At 42.9% G+C, this 10881-nt stretch overlaps 1 protein-coding gene across 2 annotated transcripts in view; it reads left to right on the top strand.

Moving 5' to 3' along the window:
• The window catches only part of SV2B (synaptic vesicle glycoprotein 2B), a 161756-nt gene extending 152387 nt beyond the window's left edge, over window positions 1–9369 (top strand). For both annotated transcript variants that reach the window (XM_012643708.1, XM_012643707.1), the window contains exons 10-12: window positions 1681–1881; window positions 5773–5932; window positions 8200–9369. In XM_012643708.1, coding sequence (XP_012499162.1) covers window positions 1681–1881; window positions 5773–5932; window positions 8200–8383 — 545 coding nt within the window. In that variant the 3' untranslated portion in view covers window positions 8384–9369. The remainder of the gene's footprint in view (window positions 1–1680; window positions 1882–5772; window positions 5933–8199) is intronic.
• Window positions 9370–10881: the final 1512 nt, after the last annotated feature.

Genomic DNA, 10881 nt, shown 5'->3' with positions numbered 1-10881 from the left:
AAAAAAGCTCTGTCACAAGCTTCAGGAGTAGGAAAGTATTCATAGACACAAGTGCCAAGCCTTGGTGGGGAAATGGATTTTAGCCCTAGGTGTGGGATGCACAGCTTTTACAAAGCATTTAATTGAATTATGTCTCAGTTTTTATCACATAAAATAGACACAGAAGTTCCAGCCAAATGATACTGATGCTGTACACTAAGTGTCTTTGGTAGGAACAAAGGAAGACACCAGTAAAAACCAGCATTCTGGGAGGGCTGCATTTTATGCATGGACCTTGCGTAATTTGAAACTGACAAAATTCATGACTCACATTCTCACAGTAATAAATGAAAAGAGAAAATTACATGTGTTCACATTTTGTGCATAAAGTGAGATGCTAAGAATATTTTAAAATCATACTGTTTGAGATTTCCATGATTAAAAAGGATCACAAAGTTCCACCACTTCACCACTCTGTTATTTTTAGTGCTCTCATCATAGATTAATAACATACCAAGTGGAGTTGGGATTTAAGGAAACTAATGAACTTTCTCAGGGGCTTTACCTAAATTGTCTCAGTTGAGAAATGTGCTATTATCACTCCCATATTATAGCTAAGGAAACCGAGAACTAAGCAACTTGCTCAAGGCCACTAGCAAATTGGGAGAGTTTGGATTCATTTCTCAATTGTTTGGCTCTGAAGTCTATGATCTTTCCACTGAACTACTTGCATTATGTCCAGATCTATACTTTGTTCTTGGCCTCAGCACTAAGGGGTAGTTTATACAAGAACATATTTTTCCTCTCTGATAATAGCCTCAAAAAGTTCAATAGTTGGTCTCTAAATATTCCCCAGTCTCTTAATAATTTCCTATGAGACTTACCTTCCTGAATTTCCTTTTAACCTGAAATTAATGAGTTCCAGAAATTTACTATGTCATTCAAAACTGGCATATCCTTTTATTCTTTCAAGTTTTAATAATGCCTGTACATTTGAATATTCTTAATAGGGGGATTTTTATGAACATGTGTAGTCAGGAAATATCAGAGCTGGGAGAAGCAATGGGAATAATCAGGTGTACTCCTCTAATTTTACAGGTAGAGGCTCAGGGAGGTTAAAGAGGATCAATGCCAGTGCCAGCTCCCCAAACACAAGTTTCCAAGGAGCCTGTTTATTACTCTTTTTGTTAGAACAGCCGGTCTCAGAAGGTGTCAGAAGACTGGCAAACTGGTTCCAAAGCAAATGGTTTTTATTTTTTTAAGAGTGTTAAGGTTTCCGCACAGACTACAGCATGGGCTGGAGTGGTTGGCTCAGTCTGGACCCAACTCTCTTGTGTTCTGCTTCCCTAAGCCAGGTAGCCTCAAAGGAATGCCCAGCTGCTTGGCCTTCAATGTCACCTGTTGGGTAAAAACAGGACTGTTATCCATCTGCAGAGATGGTGTATTTTATTAAAACATCCCTCAATTAATGTTACTTTCATTTCCCCTTGCTTATAGGAACTTGAACAGGTCATTACATTTTTGGAAGTTTCTCTATTCATCCATACCTGGCCACACATCATCTTGACTTTGAGGCTGTCTGATTAGCAAAGGTTGGCACAGCCTGACCATGAACAGGGGCGTAACTTCATCTCTGCCCCTGCCTTTCTCTCCCCAGCTACCTTCCGCTTACATGAACCAAAAGTTTCCTTCTTTCCCCAGACCTCTATGAGCATAAGTTCATCAATTGTCGGTTTATCAACTCCACCTTTCTGGAGCAGAAGGAGGGCTGCCACATGGACTTGGAGCAAGACAATGACTTCCTGATTTACCTCGTCAGCTTTCTGGGCAGCCTGTCTGTCTTGCCTGGGAATATCATTTCTGCCCTGCTCATGGACAGAATTGGAAGGCTCAAGATGATCGGTGAGTTGTTCGTGGTGTCACATCTGGGGGTTCCAATGGGCTGGGCTAGGGTCGTTTCATGTGTATTAAAGTAGTGGAATTTTTCCTTTTACTAAAAAATTCTTACATGGAAAACCAAATGAGTAAGATGGAACCTGCTGCTGTAGAGCCACAGATACATGTCTTTAGAACCCCAGGGCTCCCTGGAAATAGCCTAGACCTTGGTTCAGGGAAGGGACTTTTCTTCATTTCCTGACTGAGAAATTCTATGATAGTCACTCATTCTATTAGCACTTCAATAGGGGTATTAACTATATCCACCCTCCCTCTTCATAAGAGTATTGTCAGAAAAACATATAAAATGCTGTTACATGATAATTTGACGGTTGAAGATAAATTATATTATTTTTGTTATTTAATAGTAATACCAGTTTGGGCTTTGGAGTTGGACAGACCCATGTTGAAATGCTATCACTTAAAGGCTGTGTGACTTTGAACATGTTCCTTTACTTCTCAGGGCCTCAGTTTCCTTATTTATGAGATAGGAAACCTATAGCTAGCTGATAGGGTTTTGTGAGGATTGAATGTAAGGTACCCAAGCATCTTGTAATGCTCTGCACATTGTAGGTTCTCCAAAATGGCAGCGATCTTCACGTATGCCTGGCTTCCTTCATCCAGGATTTGTAGCAATTTATTAGAGAAACATATGCCATGCATGGTAAACAAGAAACAAAATGTATACATTTAGGGCCAGAGAAAATGTACATTAGAATATGAGGCAAGGCCAGGGATGGGGAAGTGGACCACACATTAAGAAACATGCCATTAAGGATCTGCCCTAGGGATGTAGTCGATTAGGAAAATTAATACCAAGCTTCCTAGCAGCAATACTGAAGGGGAAACAAAGTAAACCACACAGTCCTGTTGTTGAAGAGAAAATTGATCAAGTCTTCATGAGGAGGGAATTTTTTCCTGGTGTCTTGGCTCGTACTGAATATCGGTATTATAAATAGTAGCATGCATATTCAGAATGGTGAGCGCAAGGAATGCCTGTGATTTCAGCTTTTTAATCTTGTGGTGAGGGTGGAGATTCATCTTTTAGGTATGGCAGACTGAGCTCTCTGCTCTGTCAGGACAGTGCCCTGGTTAGTCCTGAGGCCCCCTGAGAGAAGGGACAATGGTTTACTGATTTCTGTAACCCCTGTGCCTGGTACAGTGCCTGCCATGGAGTCGACACTTAGTAATGATACTGAACTGACCAGAACTGGTGAAGATGGTCTCTTTCTTAGGTTAGCCTGACGCACCAAGCTTTTAGCAGAAGACCCTACAGGATGGCAACTTCTAAAAATACTGTTATACAACTGGGAGTCAGATGGCTGTCTCTGCCAAGATTAGATTTATGAGTTCACACAAATTCCTTTGCTTCTCTGAGTTTCCATTTCATAGGCGTTAAAATAATAACTCTTTACACCAGTGAGATAAGGGGTAGATAAGGGATGCAAGAGCAGGTGTGTGACACATCTGCCATTTTGTCACCAGCCTTCTGGGTCCCAGAGTCTAACAGTAGATTCTATGGGCAGGTCCTGAAGTAGCTGAGGATGTCCTGGGGAAGGCAGGGTCTACAGAGGTGGGGTGGGCATGCATGTAAATGAGAATGGGGCATGCAGGCATGGATAGGACATTGTTCCAGAGTTGCATGTGTCCCCGTAACTGCCAGTTTCCTTCCTTTCTAGTTGTCTCCTATCTGTTTGCAAAGCACTTGCCAGGCACCTGCTTACAGCCCTGCCTTCCCAGAGTTGCTAGAATCCATGTAGACAGTTATCCTTTCCCAGCTCATTACCAAGGTCTGGCACTGGTCTGAGGGTGAGCGTCCAGCCAAGGCCCACTCCCAGGGAGGCCTTTCTCACTGAGGCCAGGCTAACCTTCTTGTTTCTTGCCAACCAGAACACCTCCCTCCTGCAGGGTCCTGGTGCCGGGTGAAGAGCTCACATCCCATTTCCCTGCTGGTTGCCTGGGACCTGCTTTCCTACCACCTTCTGCTAACCGTATTCCCACCCCATCTCCAGCTATTTTCCTGGTCTGCAACGTGTTCTGTCATGACCTGAATCCACCTTGAACTTGGAGATTGCATCCGAAGCTCCCCTAGGCTGGACTTACTGGGTTCGGGCAGGATTTGGTGCAGTCTCCTTTGGATGGGATCTCTGATCACCAGCTGTATAAGGGCCATCCTGCTTGTTCTCCACTTAGCCCATCTCCAACCCAGAGATCAGGTCTGCCCTGCTCCGCCCTGCTTGGAGCCCTGGGAGGCTAACCCTGTGGACTGCATACTCAGCGTCCTGGAGGGGAAAAAGAACACCGCAGGTGGTTCTAGTGAAGAGACTTTATTGATGGGGTGGATTTTACAGGTGTGGACAGGGTTATGTGAACAAATAAGGCAGGTGAGGTACGCACACACTAGCAGAAGTGGGAAGCAGTGGCCACCTCTACGGCTGTGGGGACAAGGGGAGAGAATTGCACGGGTAGATCTCAGTGGGGGCTGAGACCATGCGGAAGAGCTGCCTGGGAGGAACTGCGGTCCTGGTGTGATGCAGCCACTGCTAGAAAAGTCCTTCTAAACCAGGGCAGGAGTTGGGCAGAAATACTGCAACCCCCTTGTCCTCCCAAGTGACAAAGGAGTCCATGGGTTAGCTTCCCAGTGAGCAGAGCTGGGCTGAGAGGGCGGGTCAGGTCTCCAGGGCGGGGATTCGGGGTAAATGGAGGTAGCAGCACAGCCTTTCTTCAGGCTTCCTTCAGCAGCCCGTCTACAGACATGTCCTCGTGGAATGTAAGCCCCATGAGGATGTTTTTTAAATTTATTTTTTACTTTTAATTGACAAATTATAATTGTATATATTTGTGGGGCACGATGTGATGTTACGCCATATCTATACAATGTGGAATGATTAAACCAAGCTAATTGACATATCTGTCATCTCACATGCTTGTCATTTTTTGCGGTCAGAAAATATATTCTCAGCAATTTTGAAACATACGGTACGTTATTATTAACTGTTGTCACCATGCTGTGCAATAGATCTCAAAAACTTATTCTTCCTGTCTTACTGTAACTTTGTACCCTTCGGCCAACATTTCCCCATTTCCTCACCCACCCTCCCCCTCCCCCAGGCCCTGGGATCCACCATTCTACTCTCTGCTTCCAGGCACTTCCATGAAGGTCCAACTGAACTTCCAGGAGTTCAATTGCTTTAGATTCCACATATAAATGAGATCATGCGGTATTTGTCTTTCTGTAGCTGGCTTATGTTACTTAGCATAATGTCCTCCAGTTTCATCCATGCTGTCACAAATAACAGAATTTCCTCCTTTTTAAAGGCTTTTTAAAGCACTGTGCATATATGCCACATTTTCCTTATCCATTCATCCATCTGTTGATGGACACTCAGGTTGATTCCCCATCTTGGCTGTTGTGAATAACGCTGTAGTGAACATGAGAGTGTAGATTTCTCTTTGACATACTGATTTCAAATTGAGAGTGGGTTTTGTAGCTGATACTGATGTATCTAAAGCACTTATCACGATGTCTGGCACATAATAGATTCTCAACAAATACCCCCATCGGCCCTTTCCCCAGTCACTCTGGGCTGGGCAGCACCTTAGAGCAGCAATTTCAAAATCCTTCCTGGAGGCTAACTCTGGTGCTCTGACCCATGCAGAGGGCTCTAATCCCTTGGTCAGGGAGCCATGTGAGGGTTCAAGCAGTGCCATTTCCGTATGGAGGCTACACCTAATACTTCAGGTAACCTGTTACTTCAGGTGTATCTTTGGGATGGGAGATGGACAAGAACTGTGGGTGACAGCCTTGTTCAAGACACAGTCTCGATGTTTCTTTCTGCCCTTGGACTCTCCCTGCAGGCGGCTCCATGCTGATCTCAGCGGTCTGCTGCTTCTTCCTGTTTTTTGGCAACAGTGAGTCTGCGATGATCGGCTGGCAGTGCCTGTTCTGTGGGACCAGCATTGCAGCCTGGAATGCTCTGGATGTGATCACCGTGGAGCTGTATCCCACCAACCAGAGGTCAGTTCTTCCCTGGGTTTCCCTCTAGGACTTGTATGGACTTTTTTGGCCAGAAGTCTACTTGCTCACTAGATCCTGCGCCATGCACGGCCATCACAGTCTTCCTGGTATTCCATGAACAAGACGTTTCCTAGGTTGTTGAGTTTCTCCTGCATGGGGGCTGTCATAGACCTGGAAGTGGGAAGACTAGGCCTTGATAGGGTTGGGTGGATGGCAAGAAGCAAAGGACAAGAGCAAACTGTGTCCAGGAGAGAGGAATAAGAGTGAAAAATTGGCAAAACCATATGTGTCATGTAACCCACAAAAGAGGTGAAAGGAGGCCTGCCAAGGGGAGAGAAAGCAAAGAGGTGAACTAGAATAATACAGGGTGAGGGCAGGGAGAGGACAAAAGGTGGGGATGAGGCACAGAGGCCAGGGCATTTGCAGAGCCAGTGGCAGGATGCCCAGGGTTTATTTTTATTTTGTGCAGGCCACGTGGGAAGAGGCCTAGGTTAAAGGCTTAGGGCCAAGGCCATTACTTTGTAATTGAGTCTCTGCTTGGAGGGAGAATTGTGAATTTTAAGGATAGCAGATAAGAGACTCTGTGGTCAAAATGAAATGTGAGGTGGTGTGGAAGGTGGGTAAATGAAATTCTGCAAAAAACTTTAATGATATTTCTAAAATTGGTGACAGAGGGATATAGGTAACTGTGGCAAAGTACAACGTATTGTATTTGGAGCCCTGCTTCTTTGAATCAAAGGATTGCTAAGTTTTACAAAAAGTAAGGGGGATTCACTATTATTTGAATGGGATGTGATCTTACATCTAGGACATCTAAGGAGAATTAACTAAAGAGACTACTAGAAACTATTAGATAATTTGGTCAGGTGGTCAGTAATAAAACTAACTTCATAATGTATAGGTTTTAAAATTTATCAAAAAAATTACAAATGCAATTGAAATTAATTTAACAACAGCAGAAATCATAAAATAATTAGGAGTCTGTTCAATGAGTAAAACATTTATATGAAGAAAACCATAAAGCTTTACTAAGAGATATAAAGGCAGACAAATATATGTCAAGATATACCTCATTTTGGGTAAGAAGATCGAATCTTACAAAAATGTCAAATTTTATTTAGTTTTTCTCTAACTTAGAAAAGTCACTCAAAACTCAATGAGCTTTTTCCTCTGGGAACTTGAAAAAAGTTTATTTGGAAAAACACACATGAGAAAATATCCAAGAAAATACTAAAACAAACAAAAAGACTGGGCTGGTGATTATAAGGCTACCGTGTGGCACAGTTATAGACGAAGATGTAAGAGGAATTTTAAGTCCAAAAATAGACCCACATTCTTAATAAACTTGTGGTATGAAAAAGACACATTTTACTTCAGCTGGGGAGAGAGAGTATTGGGAATATTGCGTCTGTATATAGATGGGGTCATGAAAGTATCAGTGGTTAATAACAGGCATCACTGGGAAGTCTGATCGAGGGATAATAATTAGGGATAATAATTAGATTTTGCCATGGGTGACAGAAACCCCAAATAACTGCAGCCTTAAAAGGCAGGTATTTCATTTTTCTCTCCTGCAAGAGGCTAGAGTAGGCAGTGCAGGTTCTTTCTTTCTCTTTATTCTTCTTTGCCTGGACTCAGCCGTGGTCTGTCTGTGTTCCGTGAAGCAGAGTATAATAAAAACGATGAAGGATAACAGTGCAAAAGGCCCACTCATGCACCACCCGTCTTAAGGAATTTTCTCCGGATCTGCCACTTGCACTTACATTCTACTGGGCAAAACTAAGTCACATGGCCACACTCACAGCAAGGGAGTCTGGGAAATGTAGTCTTCTATTTGGAGGCATGCTATTTGAGGACATCTAGCAGTCTCTGCTGCAAGAGGATTGAGAATGTTATGGGGGAACACTTACACTTTCTGCCTTGTATACGTCTTCATTCTTTCATGATTTCTACAATAAGCATGTACTACCTGTAAACAATTTTAAAAGAGTTATATTTGAAAAGAAAAAGGAAAAAGCTTGAAGGAAACACTGAAATGTTAATTGAGGTCATTGCCTTTCAGTGAAGAGGCCAGACATCCCTGCATCTTTATATTATTCTGCATTTCCAAATTTGACTAAAATGAGAATGCGTTATTTTTATATTTAGAGAAAACTTCCCTCCCACACCTCCTCCTGCCCCCATGACCAGGAAAAGAAGGAACCCAGTCCCAGTTACCTAATGAGGTCCAGAATTTCAGAATTATTTACTTTCCTCTTCTTTTACAGGGCAACAGCCTTTGGCATCCTCAATGGATTATGCAAATTTGGCGCCATCCTGGGAAACACCATCTTTGCTTCTTTTGTTGGGATAACCAAAGTGGTCCCCATCCTTCTGGCTGCTGCTTCTCTGGTTGGGGGCGGCCTGATTGCCCTTCGACTGCCAGAGACTCGAGAACAAGTCCTCATGTGAACAATCTATAGGGAAAGGAAGGTTGAAAGAATCTTGTCCAGGACACGTAAATGCATCCACACTTCCTGCCTGTCACTGTCCGGAGGACACCTTGGGTAGCACGGGAGAAGTTGATTTTGTGACCCCTAGTTTAGGACTCACGTCAGCTGTCAATGTGTTTGTAACTCAGGTGACTGATTTGGGGGTGCCCTGAGCCACCCTTAGAATCACAGAGCTGCGTGTTTGGCTTCAGGTCTTCCCAGCCCAAGGCGGCGGGAGGACCCTTCCATGAGTGCACACGCTAAGCAGGGAGTGCGCATTTCCCTAAGTGAAGTGCAAGGACTTATTTGCATTTCAAAAGGAATCTGAGGATGAGAAACACTCAAGCTCTTCCATAAAGCTCCTTGGAGCCCAGTGATTTAACAAATTGTCTTGGCTAGAAGTTAGAATCATTATGTGAGCATTGGGCTTGAAGTACAGGATACATATATTTTTGCATTTAAGAGTGTCACCTATCATATTTTCCACTTGAAAATTGGTACAATAGCATTGAAAATACTCTGATATAGAAAACCAAATATTTGAGCAATACCTATACAGATCTCTCTTTCCCCTAAGTGTCCTAAGCTTTCCATGATGATTAGGTGATAAAATTAAGAATGATATTTATTTCTATTTTGCTCTATTCAATGAAACTTAATGGGATAGGTGTTCTGTAAACTAAGTTTGTATATAACTTTATTTGGGTTTAATTGCCGTGAATGGTATCCGCAAATATTGCCAGCATTTTAGCCATATTTTGGGAGAACTTGGTGTTTGTGGTCCCAGGAAATTAGGTCCGATTGAATGAAATGCAAACACAATTTCTTATAGCCATTTAACTTGCTGTCTGGAGGATGCACTTAACAAACTCATATCGTACAGTTCATTTAATCCAGGCGCTTTTCTTTGTGTGGGTGGAGTGCGTAGTTACTCTTCTCTCTTACCCAGATCACTTGAAGCTCACCCGTCTTCAATACTGGCATTTGAGTTTTCTGCTCACCCAGAAATAACACTGAGAAGTGTTCAGTGGCCTCTGGCACTCTCTTTGTAGGCTATAATCAAACAACATGGGGGACTGAGGGAGGGATGGGGAAGTATAGCCACAGTTCTTCCAAGTGTAAATACTTTCTTGCTTGTTTTGGCAGTAAAACGCTATCCATGTTTGTTATAATGGTCAGGTCCCGTGAGAAATCCATGCTATGTGTTCATTGCTTTTGAAACAGAGGCCATGGAGTGAGAGTTAGGGAGCTAGTGGATGTCAAATATGCTTTTCGTCAGTGCTCTAAGAGAACTCTTTCCTGAAGTCCAGTTAGGAACATGAACAGGGGTATGAGTAGGGGTGGAGCCTAGGACAGACTGCTCTGGCCAGTGGCAGCCATAGACTGAAGTCTTGACTACATGGAAGAGAAACAACTTGTTGGCCCTGAGAACTGTCTAGCAAGGGAAGGGACAGTGAGCTCTGAACTCCTGCCACTGGAGGTGAATTTGCCCAGGCCCAGTGAACTTCAGTCTGCAAGAACTAGTTCTTGGAGTTGATTTGCAATGCTCTCAATGGCCATAAAGTGCCGCACTTTCCCTAACAGAGATCTCCAAATATTTAAAACAGAATAATAATGGCTGCATTGAGTGTTTTCTCAGTTTTGGAGAAATGCTTAGGTCCTGTGATAGCTTCAGGCCATCTCTCTGTAATTTTCTCAGTTAACAGGTTGGCAGGGGTAAATTTTATAACACCTCTCCACCCTTGACTTGAGATCAGTTTTAATGGTTAAAATGTTTACTCTGTGTCTCTTGAATCCCACCTATTCATTCAACTCTGATTTGACACCCTGATTCCCCTAAATATATATATATATATAAAATATATACATGTACCACTGTGTATTAATGTTTTTCTCAGTGTTTTATAGGCATTACCTAACATAATGCTATGTTGACAATGAGAGGCCTGGTGTAATATAGTTGTAATATACTTTCCGTATTCTTGTGATATGAAATACAGTGGCTGGGTTCGTAAAAGAGAATTGTGTATATCTGGGATTACCACATCTCTTATATCGTTATTCTTCAACAGGATAATATAATTCGATGAGAAGCTACCACTTAAGAAATTTACGAGCCAGAGCCTGCATTTCTAGTTAAGATGGATCTTACAAATTTAAAATCTGATTAATTTTTGAGTGCTGGGGTGGCTGCAATAATTTAGGTGGTTACCTCCACGTGATCTCCAAGCTCTAACTTCTACATTACCTTTATGGCTCCTTAAACCAACCACCTAACCAACTGAGAGAAGTTCCCATCTCATCCATCACTTAGGCCTCTGTAGAGGGTGCAGCCAAGCTTTTCCCATGAACGATTGTCTGGCATAAGTACCTGGCCACTTCTTAAGTGCTGTCACTCCCGCTGAGATAAATGTGTCTTTAAAAATAGTCTCTGTGGCAGGTCATTGGGGGATAATGTACAGCATTTCTGGTCATTCA

Source organism: Propithecus coquereli, unplaced genomic scaffold (assembly GCF_000956105.1).
Source record: "Propithecus coquereli isolate 6110/MARCELLA unplaced genomic scaffold, Pcoq_1.0 Scaffold20, whole genome shotgun sequence".
Taxonomy (NCBI): domain Eukaryota; kingdom Metazoa; phylum Chordata; class Mammalia; order Primates; family Indriidae; genus Propithecus; species Propithecus coquereli.
The sequence above is the reverse complement of the archived record's forward strand: the minus strand, read 5'-3'. Positions and strand labels throughout refer to the sequence as shown.